Below are 18,268 nucleotides of genomic sequence, written 5' to 3' on the forward strand. Positions count from 1 at the left end.
TATAACCACTGTCTATCCCCCCAGCCACAGCTCCCTCTCACCGTGAACGTGTCAGGGTATCCTCCCACGTAGAACACAGTCTCTTCAGTCTGGAGGTTGAGCAGTCCACTATCCCCTCCTGCCTCCACCAGAGCCTTGGTCATCCTGGCCTCACTGAGCTCTGAAGACATGGCCATCTGGCCGTACTGAAGGATCCTATAGAGAGAAAGAGAGAGAGAGAGCGAAAGAGAAAGAGGGAGTGAGAGAGAGAGAGAGAGAGAGAGAGAGAGAGAGAGAGAGAGAGAGAGAGAGAGAGAGAGAGAGAGAGAGAGTGAATGAATGAATGAATGAGTGAGAGAGAGAGCGAAAGAGAGAGAGAGAGAGAAAGAGAGAGAGAGCGAAAGAGAGAGAGCGAAAGAGAGAGAGGGAGAGAGCGAAAGAGAGAGAGAGAGAGAGAGAGAGAGAAAGAGCGAGAGAGAGAGAGAGAGAGATGGCAGGTTAACATGGTGATGGTGGTGGTGATAATGACAGATAGTGTAGCTGAGATGATTTGGAATGGCCCTCTCGTGATGATATAGCCTCCCTGAGACTTGAAAGGCCAATTGTCGCCCTCTTGGTTTAATGGTGAAGACATTGGGTTCCTTGAGTGACAACAAATCCAGCCAATGACAGTGGCAGTAGTTACCTTTCCAGGACCACGTTGTTGAAGTCGCCATCTGTTTGGACATCCTCCTGCATCTCCACCTCAGCCGTGTCTCCGCCCACGTTGAACAGCCAGTGCAGTCTCCGCCCCTCCAGCATCATGCCCAGGAACTCCTTACTGGACTACAGACAGGAAACAGGAAACGCATTATCATTACTGGACTACAGACAGGAAACAGGAAACGCATTATCATAGAGCCCAACAGTGGAGGTGTCATAATCCCCATAATACCTAGCGGTCAAACAGGGAAACGGTTCCAATCGTTTTTCCCATTGGGCATTTTAGACACACTTCAAATAAGGGCTGTTTTTCATGTAGGTTTCCCCTGGCGTGACGTTTTGATAAATCTCTCTCGGACAAGGTGACTTTTATCAATGTATTCGGCACTATTTACTCTGATTCGAAAATGCTAATTAGCGTCAAAGTAGACATCATGCAAGACTACAAATCCCTGCAAGCTCCTGCACGTCATCTCTAGCTGACACCTTTGCTAACAGGTATTGTGTCAATGTAAAACTTGTATAAGATAGTTCACAGTATTGTCCATTTAAAGAAATGTCGCTAATTTATTCATTGCTACATTTAGCTAGGATTAGATAGTTAATCCAGAGATTCTTATCTTTTCCTCGATTGGCAGTCTCGTCCAGATCATCATGGTATTTGTAGTTCTTTATGATAGCCACATTAGCAGCTAATTAGCATTTCATTTTTAGGGGGGGGGGGTGTAAATACAGGTGACTATATTGATAAAAGTCACCTTGTCCTAGAGAGATTTACACGGTTATCAAAACGTCATGCCAGGGTAAGCCTACACAAAACACAGCCCTTGATTTAAGTGTTTCTAAAATTCCCTACGGGAAAAATGTATGTTGGAAAAAACGATTGGAACCATTTCCCTGTTAGACCACTAGGCTTTATGGGTATTATGACTCATACTGTGGTACTCTATTACTGGACTATAGATGGTTATTCTCCTCATACAGTTTTATAGAAAAATACTACATTAAAAACTACACTAGTAATGATACAGGCACTGTCTAATGATAAACATTGTCTAATGATATACACTGTCTAATGATATCCTTTCATGAATATGTCATTATATAGGCTTATAAATGTATATAAATGCTTAAAAGAAAATGTATATTAAATATTCTCTGTCCCGCAGTGTGCCTGGAAGATAACGTAGTATTTAGTATTTTATTTAGTATTTTCTTATGATATGTGTCGTCTATTTGTATATAAAAAAAACAAAAAACGGAATAAACAAAGTTTAATAATAATAATAAAATACTTACGTCCCTGTTTCCGAGGTAAAAGACAAACTGTTTGTCTGGTTGGTCCTGTCTGCGGGCGCGTGAGGCCTCGGGCAGGGTGATGTAGAACTTCAGGGAGGTGTAAGCTGCCAGGTCTGCTAGGTTACTGGGGGTACGCACCTGCACACCTGATGTCCCGTTGAACTTGACAGGTACGCTCACCTGAGAAGAAGAAAAGAGGAAAATAAAATGGCCGTCCAACATTCCTACGTGATGTAACCACAGTAGATACATGTTCTATAATATCTGAGATTTGACCCAAAATTCATATTTTATTCAAACATTAACTACATTTAACAGACACATTTGTAGCACATATATTCCTATTGAGGGCCTGGGTTATGTTTTGTCCCGTATGAGCCACCGTACTTTGCTGGCGGCTTTGCGAGCCTCTGCGATGAGCTGTCTGATCCTGAGGATGTTCTCTGAGATGTTGGGCATCTGGGCTGAGTGGTTCTGCAGCTTGTCCAGCTTCTTCATCAGTATTGGGATGGCCTCGCCCAACATACCCACTGGAGGGACACACACAGACAGAAATGTTCTGTCAGTCTAAACCCATTTAATCAGACTTCAGCAAATGTTTATTCATTGAGCAAGTCTGTACACACCGCTTTATGAAAATCAATCCTAATCAGCTTAAATAGCAATATTCAAAATGGAAGTCAAGCAAGCGTCCTTGACCTCTGTATGGTGAAACTATAAAGAACCTACTAGTAGTATCTAGTGGTCCTACCAGAACTACTATCTAGTGGTATCTAGTGGTCCTACCAGAACTACTGTCTAGTGGTATCTAGTGGTCCTACCAGACCTACTGTCTAGAGGTATCTAGTGGTCCTACCAGACCTACTGTCTAGTGGTATCTAGTGGTTCTACCAGACCTACTGTCTAGTGGTATCTAGTGGTCCTACCAGACCTACTGTCTAGTGGTATCTAGTGGTCCTACCAGACCTACTGTCTAGTGGTATCTAGTGGTCCTACCAGACCTACTGTCTAGAGGTATCTAGTGGTCCTACCAGACTAGTGGTTGTAGACCTACCAGACTAGTGGTTGTAGACCTACCAGACTAGTGGTTGTAGACCTACCAGACTAGTGGTTGTAGACCTACCAGACTAGTGGTTGTAGACCTACCAGACTTGTTAGCCTCCAGGAAGGCCTTGTTTATGTCCTCATTGGTGGTGTTGGCGTCGCCGTACTGCTCCTGCCATTGGTCCACCTGCTCTTTGATAGGGGCCAGGGTATCCTCTACCTTCGCTGCTGTACTGTTGGCCTCCTCCGCTGCAGCCTTCGCCTCCTCTATAACCTTAGCCGTTTCCTCTGGAGGACAATATGTACAGGTATGGGTTGGAGGGAGGCAGTATTGGACTGGGTTTAAGCAACATGTGTTTGTTTTGTACTTGTATACGTTGAGGACCTGTTCTTATTTACGACGATGGTCTGGATCGTGTGTGTGTGTGTGTGTGTGTGTGTGTGTGTGTGTGTGTGTGTGTGTGTGTGTGTGTGTGTGTGTGTGTGTGTGTGTGTGTGGGTGTGGGTGTGTGTGTGTGTGTGTGACCTTTACCTCTGCTGAAGTTGAGGTTACTCTGCACCATCTCAAGGTCTTTCAGTAGAGTCTTGTGTTTCTGCTTGGCCTCATCCAGACGAGTCATGGCATCCAGGAGACGAGGCTTCAGATCTGACAGGAGAAAGACAATAATAAGATATTAAATAAAATAACGTTTTTCTTGCGGTTAAAGAAAATCCGCACCAAAAAAACAAACATCAAACGACAAGCATTCACCCCCAGGGGTTTGTTACCTTCATTCCCAGTTTTCCCAGAAATCCTAGTTTCCTCCCTGTTAAATCCCTCCTGATTTCAATTTGGGGCGAAAGTCTCCAGAATTTTCTAACCCCCATATTCATCACCGAAACCAATTTCTATTCATCTGAGGTGGGAGGAAACACTACTTGTTGCATCAGTACCATTATTCAGCTCCTGTTGCAGCGTGACAGCTTCCTGTAGCAGTTCAGAACTGTGATTCCTCAGACCGTCAGCTTCCTGGCCCAGGTCCTGACCCTTCACATTCTGCACAAATCAACAACGACTGCATCAACACCACAACAAAAACATACTGTATGTTAGTTTCTTACAGGCCCATTATGGCAACGTTAAGGTGTCACACATGTCCAACGCAGTATAGTGTACTGCTGTTTCTGTGAGTCTCAAGAGTGTCCTCACAAAATGTAGGAAATACGTTCACGTGTGTGTTGTCCTTACCTCCGGAGCGTCCACAGCAGCTTGGTTGGCAGCAATCTCAGCGTCTCTGACTCCGGCGATGATGTCGGTGTACGCTCGGGACGCGTTCACCGCTCGCTGGATGAAACTGTCCTTGTTGGTGTTAGAGATCACACTGCAACACAGAGGAGAAAAAACGTGTGAAGTCGAGGTCAGATCAATTAACCAATCAACCAACGTATCAACCATCCATCCCCCCCCCCCCAAAAAGCAACCAATCAATAAATCAATCAACCAACGTATCAACCATCCACCCCCCCCCCCCCAAAAAGCATCCAATCAATAAATCAATCAACCAACGTATCAACCACCCCCCCCCCCAAAAAGCAACCAATCAATAAATCAATCAACCAACGTATCAACCCCCCCCCAAAAAAGCAACCAATCAATCAACTAGTCAATATCCATCCACCCCCCCCAAAAAAGCAACCAATCAATCAATCAATATCCATCCATCCACCCCCCCCCCCAAAAAGCAACCAATCAATCAATCAATATCCATCCATCAACCCCCCCAAAAAATCAATAAAAAAATCCATCAATTGATGAATCCACCAACTCCTCACCTGGAGAGGTTCCTGGCCAGCTCATTGAGTAGTTCAGCATGTTCCTCTGCTGCCTCCACCAGGGGTATCTTACTGAGGGTGGGGGCAAATGTCTGCACCTTTTCAGCCAGGGGCATCCTAGCACCATCCAACTGGGCGGCCAATCGCTCATACTCCTAGAGAGGGGGGGGGGGGGGTTAAAGGAGGCAGGAGATTTGAGATTAAAAAGGTGTTCCTAATGTTTAGTATACTCAGTGTACACAGTCAATCAATCAATCAAATGTATTTATAAAGCCCTTCTTACATCAGCTGATGTCACAAAGTGCTGTACAGAAACCCAGCCTAAAACCCCAAACAGCAAGCAATGCAGGTGTAGAAGCACGGTGGCTAGGAAAAACTCCCTAGAAAGGCCAAAACCTAGGAAGAAACCTAGAGAGGAACCAGGCTATGAAGGATGGCCAGGTGGTACCAGTACAGAGTCCATGTGCAGGGGTACGAGGTCAATAACATGGCTTTATACACGGGGTACCAGCACAGAGTCGATGTGTAGGGGTACGAGGTAATTGAGGTATATATGTACATATAACTAGGAATAAAGTAACTAGGCAACAGCATAGATAATAGACAGTAGCAGCAGTATACTGTAGGTAGGGGTAAAGGATAGATAATAGACAGTAACAGCAGTATACTGTAGGTAGGGGTAAAGGATAGATAATAGACAGTAACAGCAGTATACTGTAGGTAGGGGTAAAGGATAGATAATAGACAGTAACAGCAGTATACTGTAGGTAGGGGTAAAGGATAGATAATAGACAGTAACAGCAGTATACTGTAGGTAGGGGTAAAGGATAGATAATAGACAGTAACAGCAGTATACTGTAGGTAGGGGTAAAGGATAGATAATAGACAGTAACAGCAGTATACTGTAGGTAGGGGTAAAGGATAGATAATAGACAGTAACAGCAGTATACTGTAGGTAGGGGTAAAGGATAGATAATAGACAGTAACAGCAGTATACTGTAGGTAGGGGTAAAGGATAGATAATAGACAGTAACAGCAGTATACTGTAGGTAGGGGTAAAGGATAGATAATAGACAGTAACAGCAGTATACTGTAGGTAGGGGTAAAGGATAGATAATAGACAGTAACAGCAGTATACTGTAGGTAGGGGTAAAGGATAGATAATAGACAGTAACAGCAGTATACTGTAGGTAGGGGTAAAGGATAGATAATAGACAGTAACAGCAGTATACTGTAGGTAGGGGTAAAGGATAGATAATAGACAGTAACAGCAGTATACTGTAGGTAGGGGTAAAGGATAGATAATAGACAGTAACAGCAGTATACTGTAGGTAGGGGTAAAGGATAGATAATAGACAGTAACAGCAGTATACTGTAGGTAGGGGTAAAGGATAGATAATAGACAGTAACATCAGTATACTGTAGGTAGGGGTAAATGATAGATTATAGACAGTAACAGCAGTATACTGTAGGTAGGGGTAAAGGATAGATAATAGACAGTAACAGCAGTATACTGTAGGTAGGGGTAAAGGATAGATAATAGACAGTAACAGCAGTATACGGTAGGTAGGGGTAAAGGATAGATAATAGACAGTAACAGCAGCGTATGTGATGAGTCAAAAGAGTTAGTGCCAAAAGGGGTCAATGCAGATAGTTTGGGTAGTTAGTGGTTAACTATTTAACTAACTCATTAATCAGTTTGATGGTTTGGGGGTAGAAGCTGTTCAGGGTCCTGTTGGTTCCCAGACTTGGTGCTCCGATACCGCTTGCCGTGCGGTAGCAGAGAGAAACAGTCTATGACTTTAGGTGGCTGGAATCTTTTTACATCAGGGTTTTATTGTACAATGTTTGACTTCTAATCAGACTGCTTGAGTATAGCTTGGAGATTTTCCAGGGACTGTCTCATCCAGGGACAGTCTCATCCAGGGACTGTCTCATTTAGGGACTGTCTCATTTAGGGACTGTCTCATCCGGGGACTGTCTCATTCGGGGACTGTCTCATTCGGGGACTGTCTCATCCGGGGACTGTCTCATTCAGGGACTGTCTCATTCAGGGACAGTCTCATCCAGGGACTGTCTCATTCAGGGACAGTCTCATCCAGGGACAGTCTCATCCAGGGACTGTCTCATCCAGGGACTGTCTCATTCAGGGACTGTCTCATTCAGGGACTGTCTCATCCAGGGACTGTCTCATCCAGGGACTGTCTCATCCAGGGACTGTCTCATTTAGGAACTGTCTCATCTAGGGACTGTCTCATCCAGGGACTGTCTCATCCGGGGACTGTCTCATCCGGGGACTGTCTCAGTCGGGGACTGTCTCATCCGGGGACTTTCTCATCCAGGGACTGTCTCATTTAGGAACTGTCTCATCTAGGGACTGTCTCATCCAGGGACTGTCTCATCCGGGGACTGTCTCATCCGGGGACTGTCTCAGTCGGGGACTGTCTCATCCGGGGACTGTCTCATCCAGGGACTGTCTCATTCAGGGACTGTCTCATCCAGGGACTGTCTCATTCAGGGACTGTCTCATCCAGGGACTGTCTCATCCAGGGACTGTCTCATTTAGGGACTGTCTCATTCAGGGACTGTCTCATTCAGAGAGCAATGCATCCATTCAGGGACTGTCTCATTCAGGGACTGTCTCATCCAGGGACTGTCTCATCCAGGGACTGTCTCATTCAGGGACTGTCTCATCCAGGGACTGTCTCATCCAGGGACTGTCTCATTTAGGGACTGTCTCATTCAGGGACTGTCTCATTCAGAGAGCAATGCATCCATTCAGGGACTGTCTCATTCAGGGACTGTCTCATCCAGGGACTGTCTCATTCAGGGACTGTCTCATTCAGGGACTGTCTCATCCAGGGACTGTCTCATCCAGGGACTGTCTCATCCAGGGACTGTCTCATTTAGGGACTGTCTCATCTAGGGACTGTCTCATCCAGGGACTGTCTCATCCAGGGACTGTCTCATTTAGGGACTGTCTCATTCAGAGAGCAATGCATCCATTCAGGGACTGTCTCATCCGGGGACTGTCTCATTCGGGGACTGTCTCATCCGGGGACTGTCTCATCCAGGGACTGTCTCATCCAGGGACTGTCTCATTCAGGGACTGTCTCATCCAGGGACTGTCTCATTCAGGGACTGTCTCATTCGGGGACTGTTTCATCCGGGGACTGTCTCATCCGGGGACTGTCTCATTCAGGGACTGTCTCATCCAGGGACTGTCTCATTCAGGGACTGTCTCATCCAGGGACTGTCTCATCCAGGGACTGTCTCATCCAGGGACTGTCTCATCCAGGGACTGTCTCATTCAGAGAGCAATGCATCCATTCAGGGACTGTCTCATTCAGGGACTGTCTCATCCAGGGACTGTTTCATCCAGGGACTGTCTCATTCAGGGACTGTCTCATCCAGGGACTGTCTCATCCAGGGACTGTCTCATCCAGGGACTGTCTCATTTAGGGACTGTCTCATTCAGGGACTGTCTCATTCAGAGAGCAATGCATCCATTCAGGGACTGTCTCATTCAGGGACTGTCTCATCCAGGGACTGTCTCATCCAGGGACTGTCTCATTCAGGGACTGTCTCATCCAGGGACTGTCTCATCCAGGGACTGTCTCATTTAGGGACTGTCTCATTTAGGGACTGTCTCATCTAGGGACTGTCTCATCCAGGGACTGTCTCATCCAGGGACTGTCTCATTTAGGGACTGTCTCATTCAGAGAGCAATGAATCCATTCAGGGACTGTCTCATCCGGGGACTGTCTCATTCAGGGACTGTCTCATTCAGGGACAGTCTCATCCAGGGACTGTCTCATTCAGGGACAGTCTCATCCAGGGACAGTCTCATCCAGGGACTGTCTCATCCAGGGACTGTCTCATTTAGGGACTGTCTCATTCAGGGACTGTCTCATTCAGAGAGCAATGCATCCATTCAGGGACTGTCTCATTCAGGGACTGTCTCATCCAGGGACTGTCTCATCCAGGGACTGTCTCATTCAGGGACTGTCTCATCCAGGGACTGTCTCATCCAGGGACTGTCTCATTTAGGGACTGTCTCATTTAGGGACTGTCTCATCTAGGGACTGTCTCATCCAGGGACTGTCTCATCCAGGGACTGTCTCATTTAGGGACTGTCTCATTCAGAGAGCAATGAATCCATTCAGGGACTGTCTCATCCGGGGACTGTCTCATTCAGGGACTGTCTCATTCAGGGACAGTCTCATCCAGGGACTGTCTCATTCAGGGACAGTCTCATCCAGGGACAGTCTCATCCAGGGACTGTCTCATCCAGGGACTGTCTCATTCAGGGACTGTCTCATCCAGGGACTGTCTCATCCAGGGACTGTCTCATCCAGGGACTGTCTCATTTAGGAACTGTCTCATCTAGGGACTGTCTCATCCAGGGACTGTCTCATCCGGGGACTGTCTCATCCGGGGACTGTCTCAGTCGGGGACTGTCTCATCCGGGGACTGTCTCATCCAGGGACTGTCTCATTTAGGAACTGTCTCATCTAGGGACTGTCTCATCCAGGGACTGTCTCATCCGGGGACTGTCTCATCCGGGGACTGTCTCATCCGGGGACTGTCTCATCCAGGGACTGTCTCATTCAGGGACTGTCACATCCAGGGACTGTCTCATTCAGGGACTGTCTCATCCAGGGACTGTCTCATCCAGGGACTGTCTCATTTAGGGACTGTCTCATTCAGGGACTGTCTCATTCAGAGAGCAATGCATCCATTCAGGGACTGTCTCATTCAGGGACTGTCTCATCCAGGGACTGTCTCATCCAGGGACTGTCTCATTCAGGGACTGTCTCATCCAGGGACTGTCTCATCCAGGGACTGTCTCATTTAGGGACTGTCTCATTCAGGGACTGTCTCATTCAGAGAGCAATGCATCCATTCAGGGACTGTCTCATTCAGGGACTGTCTCATCCAGGGACTGTCTCATTCAGGGACTGTCTCATTCAGGGACTGTCTCATCCAGGGACTGTCTCATCCAGGGACTGTCTCATTTAGGGACTGTCTCATTTAGGGACTGTCTCATCTAGGGACTGTCTCATCCAGGGACTGTCTCATCCAGGGACTGTCTCATTTAGGGACTGTCTCATTCAGGGACTGTCTCATTCAGAGAGCAATGCATCCATTCAGGGACTGTCTCATTCAGGGACTGTCTCATCCAGGGACTGTCTCATTCAGGGACTGTCTCATTCAGGGACTGTCTCATCCAGGGACTGTCTCATCCAGGGACTGTCTCATCCAGGGACTGTCTCATTTAGGGACTGTCTCATCTAGGGACTGTCTCATCCAGGGACTGTCTCATCCAGGGACTGTCTCATTTAGGGACTGTCTCATTCAGAGAGCAATGCATCCATTCAGGGACTGTCTCATCCGGGGACTGTCTCATTCGGGGACTGTCTCATCCGGGGACTGTCTCATCCGGGGACTGTCTCATCCAGGGACTGTCTCATCCAGGGACTGTCTCATTCAGGGACTGTCTCATCCAGGGACTGTCTCATTCAGGGACTGTCTCATTCGGGGACTGTTTCATCCGGGGACTGTCTCATCCGGGGACTGTCTCATTCAGGGACTGTCTCATCCAGGGACTGTCTCATTCAGGGACTGTCTCATCCAGGGACTGTCTCATCCAGGGACTGTCTCATCCAGGGACTGTCTCATCCAGGGACTGTCTCATTCAGAGAGCAATGCATCCATTCAGGGACTGTCTCATTCAGGGACTGTCTCATCCAGGGACTGTTTCATCCAGGGACTGTCTCATTCAGGGACTGTCTCATCCAGGGACTGTCTCATCCAGGGACTGTCTCATCCAGGGACTGTCTCATTTAGGGACTGTCTCATTCAGGGACTGTCTCATTCAGAGAGCAATGCATCCATTCAGGGACTGTCTCATTCAGGGACTGTCTCATCCAGGGACTGTCTCATCCAGGGACTGTCTCATTCAGGGACTGTCTCATCCAGGGACTGTCTCATCCAGGGACTGTCTCATTTAGGGACTGTCTCATTTAGGGACTGTCTCATCTAGGGACTGTCTCATCCAGGGACTGTCTCATCCAGGGACTGTCTCATTTAGGGACTGTCTCATTCAGAGAGCAATGAATCCATTCAGGGACTGTCTCATCCGGGGACTGTCTCATTCAGGGACTGTCTCATTCAGGGACAGTCTCATCCAGGGACTGTCTCATTCAGGGACAGTCTCATCCAGGGACAGTCTCATCCAGGGACTGTCTCATCCAGGGACTGTCTCATTTAGGGACTGTCTCATTCAGGGACTGTCTCATTCAGAGAGCAATGCATCCATTCAGGGACTGTCTCATTCAGGGACTGTCTCATCCAGGGCTGTCTCATCCAGGGACTGTCTCATTCAGGGACTGTCTCATCCAGGGACTGTCTCATCCAGGGACTGTCTCATTTAGGGACTGTCTCATTTAGGGACTGTCTCATCTAGGGACTGCTCATCCAGGGACTGTCTCATCCAGGGACTGCTCATTTAGGGACTGTCTCATTCAGAGAGCAATGAATCCATTCAGGGACTGTCTCCATCCGGGGACTGTCTCATTCAGGGACTGTCTCATTCAGGGACAGTCTCATCCAGGGACTGTCTCTTCAGGGACCGTCTCATCCAGGGACAGTCTCATCCAGGGACTGTCTCATCCAGGGACTGTCCTCATTCAGGACTGTCTCATCCAGGGACTGTCTCTCCCAGGGACTGTCCTCATCCAGGGACTGTCTCATTTAGAACTGTCTCATCTAGGGACTGTCTCATCCAGGGACTGTCTCATCCGGGGACTGTCTCATCCGGGGACTGTCTCATCGGGGACTGTCTCATCCGGGGACTGTCTCATCCAGGGACTGTCTCATTTAGGACTGTCTCATCTAGGGACTGTCTCATCCAGGACTGTCTCATCCGGGACTGTCTCATCCGGGGACTGTCTCATCCGGGGACTGTCTCATCCAGGGACTGTCTCATTCAGGGACTGTCACATCCAGGGACTGTCTCATTCAGGGACCTGTCTCATCCAGGGACTGTCTCATCCAGGGACTGTCTCATTTAGGGACTGCCTCATTCAGGGACTGTCTCATTCAGAGAGCAATGCATCCATTCAGGGACTGTCTCATTCAGGGACTGCTCATCCAGGGACTGTCTCATCCAGGGACTGTCTCATTCAGGGACTGTCTCATCCAGGGCTGTCTCATCAGGGACTGTCTATTTAGGGACTGTCTCTTTCAGGGACTGTCTCATTCAGAGAGCAATGCATCCTTCAGGACTGTCTCATTCAGGGACTGTCTCATCCAGGGACTGTCTCATTCAGGGATCTTCCTCAGGGACTGTCTCATCCAGGGACTGTCTCATCCAGGGACTGTCTCATTTAGGGACTGTCTCTTTAGGACTGTCTCATCTAGGGACTGTCTCATCCAGGGGACTGTCTCATCCAGGGACTGTCTCATTTAGGGACTGTCTCATTCAGAGAGCAATGCATCCATTCAGGGACTGTCTCATCCGGGGACTGTCTCATTCGGGGACTGTCTCATCCGGGACTGTCTCATCCGGGACTGTCTCATCCAGGGACTGTCTCATCCAGGGACTGTCTTATCGGACTGTCTCATCCAGGGACTGTCTCATTCAGGGACTGTCTCATTCGGGGACTGTTTCATCCGGGGACTGTCTCATCCGGGGACTGTCTCATTCAGGGACTGTCTCATCCAGGGACTGTCTCATTCAGGGACTGTCTCATCCAGGGACTGTCTCATCCAGGGACTGTCTCATCCAGGGACTGTCTCATCCAGGGACTGTCTCATCCAGGGACTGTCTCATTCAGAGAGCAATGCATCCATTCAGGGACTGTCTCATTCAGGGACTGTCTCATCCAGGGACTGTTTCATCCAGGGACTGTCTCATTCAGGGACTGTCTCATCCAGGGACTGTCTCATCCAGGGACTGTCCTCACGGATTGTTCATTTAGGACTGTCTCATTCAGGACTGTCTCATTCAGAGAGCAATGCATCCATTCAGGGACTGTCTCATCCAGGGACTGTCTCATCCAGGGACTGTCTCATCCAGGGACTGTCTCATCCAGGGACTGTCTCATCCAGGGACTGTCTCATTTAGGGACTGTCTCATTTAGGGACTGTCTCATCTAGGGACTGTCTCATCCAGGACTGTCTCATCCAGGGACTGTCTCATTTAGGGACTGTCTCATTCAGAGAGCAATGAATCCATTCAGGGACTGTCTCATCCGGGGACTTCTCATCCAGGGACTGTCTCATCCGGGGACTGTCTCATCCAGGTACTGTCTCATCCAGGGACTGTCTCATCCAGGGACTGTCTCATCCAGGGACTGTCTCATTCAGGGACTGTCTCATTCGGGGACTGTCTCATTCGGGGACTGTTTCATCCGGGGACTGTCTCATCCAGGGACTGTCTCATTCAGGGACTGTCTCATCCAGGGACTGTCTCATCCAGGGACTGTCTCATCCAGGGACTGTCTCATTCAGGGACTGTCTCATCCAGGGACTGTCTCATCCAGGGACTGTCTCATTCGGGGACTGTTTCATCCGGGGACTGTTCTCATTACAGGGACTGTCTCATCCAGGGACTGTCTCATCCAGGGACTGTCTCATTCAGGGACTGTCTCATTCAGGGACTGTCTCATCCAGGGACTGTCTCATTCAGGGACTGTCTCATTCAGGGACTGTTTCATCTGGGGACTGTTTCATCCGGGGACTGTTTCATCCGGGGACTGTCTCATCCAGGGACTGTCTCATTCAGGGACTGTCTCATTCAGGGCCTGTCTCATTCAGGGACTGTCTCATTCAGGGACAGTCTCATCCAGGGACTGTCTCATACAGGGACAGTCTCATTCAGGGACAGTCTCATTTTGTTTCGACTGTTTCTGACATAATGGATTTTCTGTTTTTTTTCAAAACTGTGTTTGAATCCCTTTGGATAGTTACGGCCGTAGTGTTCACACCGATACGGTCTTGATGAGGGTGAGATGTGAGGGACTCCTTTATCTTTAAAACTCTGTAAGGGTTGAGGCTCACCTCCTTGGAGTCGTGCAGCATAGACAACATGTCGTTGACGGTTGCCACATCGTCCTCCGCCATCTGCAGGAGATCCTCCACTACTTTGTGCTTCCCGTTCAGTTCATCCACCTTTTGCTGAGAAGAGAAACACCAGTGATGAGTTCAAACTCTGCAGGTCAAAGAGAGTTGAATATGTACACAAAAAAGATGATTATTATGATCAACACTCACACTGCTTTCCTCTGTGTGTGTGTGTGTGTGGTGTGTGTGTGTGTGGTGTGAGGTGTGAGTGTGTGTGTGTGGTGTGTGTGTGTTGGTGTGTGTGCATGCTTCCGCATGTGTGTGTGTGAGTACATACATGCTTCTGTGTGTGTGTGTGTGTGTGTGTGTGTGTGTGTGTGTGTGTGTGTGACTATATCTATTGTCTGTGTTACCTGACATTCCTCCAGCCTCTTCTCATTAACAGCGTTCGTATCGGAGGCGACGGCCGTGTTGTTAACTGCCTGGTTCAGAGTGTCCCTCAGGTCCATCAGTTGGTCATGGAACTTCTCCAGACGTTCCCTGATGTTCATCACCAAGCCCTCGTTGTCCACCACGCGACTCACCAGCTGATCTTTCACCTTCGCCAGCACTAGAGGGAGAGAAACACACCTTTAGCAATAATGACCAGAAGGTTGTGAATACCACGTAGTATCAGATGTGCACATGGACCACAGCTCCTTCAGATGTGACTCAGCGAAATACTACTTCCTGGTACTGGGCTAGGTTGAAGATAATAGAGGTTAAAAAGAGGATTGTAATAAATACCTAAGAATTCTAAACCAAACGGACCAGCGATGCTAGTTGGAAATGGCGTTGGTCTCATGAATCTGTTCATTTTCAAAAGCTTCCTCATGTAATTATTAGGTTGTCCTAACCCAGGTATCTTCTAGCTAGAGGTTCTGGGCAGGAACACTCAATATGACCAGCTGCCCATCAGAGATCTTTGACTTGAATGTAGATTTCCACTCTAGTAATACTATTTCTATAGTTTAACTCACGTTTCTCAGCCTCGGATCTCTCTCTCTCTCTCTCTCTCTCTCTCTCTCTCTCTTTGTCTCTCTCTCTCTTTGTCTATCTCTCTCTCTCTCTCTCTCTGTCTCTCTCTCTCTCTCTCTCTCTCTCTCTCTCTGTCTCTCTCTCTCTCTGTCTCTCTCTCTCTCTCTGTCTCTCTCAGTCTCTCTGTCTCTCTCTGTCTCTGTACTCACATTTCTTAGCCTCGGACATCTCTCTGTCTGCTATCTCCTTCTGTCCGACACAGCTCTTGAATCTCATCTCTCTCAGCATGGCCTCCACCTGCTTCATCTTCTCAAGCAAGTTGTCCTCTTCCTGCTCCACCTGCGTCTCATTCAGACCCATACGGTTCTCCTGCAGCATTAGGTCTGGATAGGCAGAGAGAGAGAGAGAGAAAACACCAACTTACAAATTCTGTTACGTGACAGCCTTATTCTAAAATGTATTAAATTGTTTTTTTCCCCCCTCATTATTATTTATTTATTTTTAGTTAACCATTATTTATCATTATTTATCTACACACAAAGCAAAAACTGTCGAAATGTTTGCTAATTTATTAAATATAAAAACGGAAATATCACATTTACATAAGTATTCAAACCTTTATTCAATACTTTGTTGAAGCATCTTTAGCAGCGATTACAGCCTCAAGTCTTCTTGTGTATTTTTTATTTTATTTATTTAACAGGTGGCCAGCTCTAGGAAGTTTTGGTGGTTCCAAACTTCTTCCGTTTAAGAATGATGGAGGCCACTGTGTTCTTGTGGACCTTCAATGCTGCAGACATTTTTTGGTACCCTTCCCCAGATCTGTGCCTCAACACAATCCTGTCTCGGAGCTCTACGGACAACAGCCATGACCTCATGGCTTGGTTTTTGCTCTGACATGCACTGTCAACTTTGGGACCTTATATAAACAGGTGTGTGCCTTTCCAAATCATGTCCAATCAATTGAATGTACCACAGGTGGACTCCAATCAAGTTGTAGAAACATCTCAAGGATCATCAATGGAAACAGGATGCACCCTGAGCTCAATTTAGAGTCTCATAGCAAAGGGTCTGAATACTTATGTAAATAAGGTATTTCTTTTTATTATTTCTTTTTAACACATTTGCATGAAGTTCTAAAAACCGGTTGTCGCTTTGTCGCTTTTATGGGGTATTGTGATGTCATTATGGGGTATTGTGATGTCATTATGGGGTATTGCGATGTCATTATGGGACTGTAATGTAACAAAATGTTAGTCAAGGGGTCTGAATACTTTCAGAAGGCACTGTAAAAAAAGTGTGTGGACACCCATTCAAATGAGGGGATTTGGCTATTTCAGCCACTCCTGCTGCTGACAGGTGTATAAAATCGAGCACACAGCCCTGCAATCTCCACAGACAAACATTGGCAGTGGAATGACCGTACTGAAGTGCTCAGTGACTTTCAATGTGGCACCGTCATAGGATGCCACCTTTCCAACAAGTCAGTTCATCAAATTTCTGCCCAGACAGAGCTGCCCCGGTCAACTGTAAGTGCTGTTATTGTGAAGTAGAAACATCTAGGAGCAACAACGGCTCAACTGGGAAGTGGTAGGCCACACAAGCTCACAGAACGGGACCACCAAATACTGAAGTGCGTGTAGAATTTGTCTGTCCTCGGTTGCAACACTCACTACCGAGTTCCAAACTGTCTCTAGAAGTAACGTCAGCACAAGAACTGTTCATCGGGAGCTTCATGAAATGTGTTTCCACGGTCGAGCAGCCGCACACAAGCCTAAGATCACCATGCACAATGTCAAGCGTTGGCTGGAGTGGTGTAAAGCTTGCAGCCCTTGGACTCAGGAGCAGTGGAAACGCGTTCTCTGGAGTGAGGAATCACGCTTCACCATCTGGCAGTCTGACGGACAAATCTGGGTTTGGCGGATGCCAGGAGAACGCCATCTGCCCCAATGCATAGTGCCAACTGTAAAGTTTGGTGGAGGAGGAATAATGGTTCAGGCCCCTTAGTTCCAGTGAAGGGAAATCTTAACGCTACAGCATACAATGACATTCTAGAGAATTCTGTGCTTCCAACTTTGTGGCAACAGTTTGGGGAAGGCCCTTTCCTGTTTCAGCATGACAATGTCCCCGTGCACAAAACTAGGTCCATACAGATATGGTTTGTCCAGGTGGGTGTGGAAGAACTTGAGTGGCCTGCACAGAGCCCTGAACTCAACCCCATCGAACACCTTTAGGATGAATTGAAACGCCGACTGCGAGCCAGGCCTAATCACCCAACATCAGTGTCCGACCTCACTAATGCTCTTGTGGCTGAATGGAAGCAAGTTTCTGCAGCAATGTTCCACAATCTAGTGGAAAGCCTTCCCAGAAGAGTGGAGGCTGTTATAGCAGCAAAGGGGGGAAACCAACTCCATAATAATGCCCATGATTTTGGAATGAGATGTTGGACGAGCAGGTGTCCACATACTTTAAAATCAGAGTTTTATATTTTGATGGATATATTTTAATCCAACAAAATGAGGGATGAACTCTTAACGAATAATCTTCACTGACAACATCAACTCAGATTGAAAGTTTCCCCCCATAAAGATTTCTCAGCTTACCTTCCACATCTCCTACTATGTTCTCCATGTGTGAGAGCAGGTCCTGGGCTCTCTGATAGGTGTTGCTGCTGCTATTCTCCAGACTGTCTGCTTGTTCTGCTACCACCACCACCTGGTGGGAGGACAACATTACATCAGTACACCTGTCATTCATTTTTACCATAGATTCTTGTTGGGATACGCAACTGCATAAAGTACAATAAGCTGACGTTGGAGTAATGGCAAGTAGATACACATATGTATGTATTTGAACATTTGAAACGATTATGAATTGAAATAATAAATATTTTTGTGAATAAAAGAAAGGATAATGGACGTTTAAAAAAAAAAGGCAAATGAGAAGAATAAAAAGTAGATCGAGAGAGAAGGGTGGACAGAGACGGTCATTGAGCTGAATAACTGATTAAATAACGACAGAGAAGGGTGGACAGAGACGGTCATTGAGCTGAATAACTGATTAAATAATAACAGAGAAGGGTGGACAGAGACGGTCATTGAGCTGAATAACTGATGAAATAATAACAGAGAAGGGTGGACAGAGACGGTCATTGTCTCTGAATAACTGATTAAATAATAACAGAGAAGGGGTGGACAGAGACGGTCATTGAGCTGAATAACTGATTAAATAACGACAGAGAAGGGTGGACAGAGACGGTCATTGTCTCTGAATAACTGATTAAATAACGACAGAGAAGGGTGGACAGAGACGGTCATTGTCTCTGAATAACTGATGAAATAACGAC

At 47.2% G+C, this 18,268-nt stretch overlaps 1 protein-coding gene across 1 annotated transcript in view; it reads right to left on the reverse strand.

The window, feature by feature from the left end:
• LOC120061708 (laminin subunit alpha-5-like) overlaps positions 1-17,655 on the reverse strand; it is a 48,680-nt gene extending 31,025 nt beyond the window's left edge. The window contains exons 1-13 of the mRNA XM_039011603.1: positions 17,526-17,655; positions 15,132-15,305; positions 14,319-14,515; positions 13,903-14,019; positions 4,837-4,991; positions 4,253-4,385; positions 3,958-4,060; positions 3,557-3,670; positions 3,127-3,312; positions 2,368-2,510; positions 1,981-2,160; positions 665-804; positions 42-195 (exon numbers count right to left, since the gene is read on the reverse strand). Of these exons, the coding sequence (XP_038867531.1) occupies positions 42-195; positions 665-804; positions 1,981-2,160; positions 2,368-2,510; positions 3,127-3,312; positions 3,557-3,670; positions 3,958-4,060; positions 4,253-4,385; positions 4,837-4,991; positions 13,903-14,019; positions 14,319-14,515; positions 15,132-15,305; positions 17,526-17,655 (1,926 nt within the window). The remainder of the gene's footprint in view (positions 1-41; positions 196-664; positions 805-1,980; positions 2,161-2,367; positions 2,511-3,126; positions 3,313-3,556; positions 3,671-3,957; positions 4,061-4,252; positions 4,386-4,836; positions 4,992-13,902; positions 14,020-14,318; positions 14,516-15,131; positions 15,306-17,525) is intronic.
• Between the last annotated feature and the right edge of the window lie 613 nt (positions 17,656-18,268).

This window comes from Salvelinus namaycush, chromosome 16 (assembly GCF_016432855.1).
Source record: "Salvelinus namaycush isolate Seneca chromosome 16, SaNama_1.0, whole genome shotgun sequence".
NCBI classification, from domain to species: domain Eukaryota; kingdom Metazoa; phylum Chordata; class Actinopteri; order Salmoniformes; family Salmonidae; genus Salvelinus; species Salvelinus namaycush.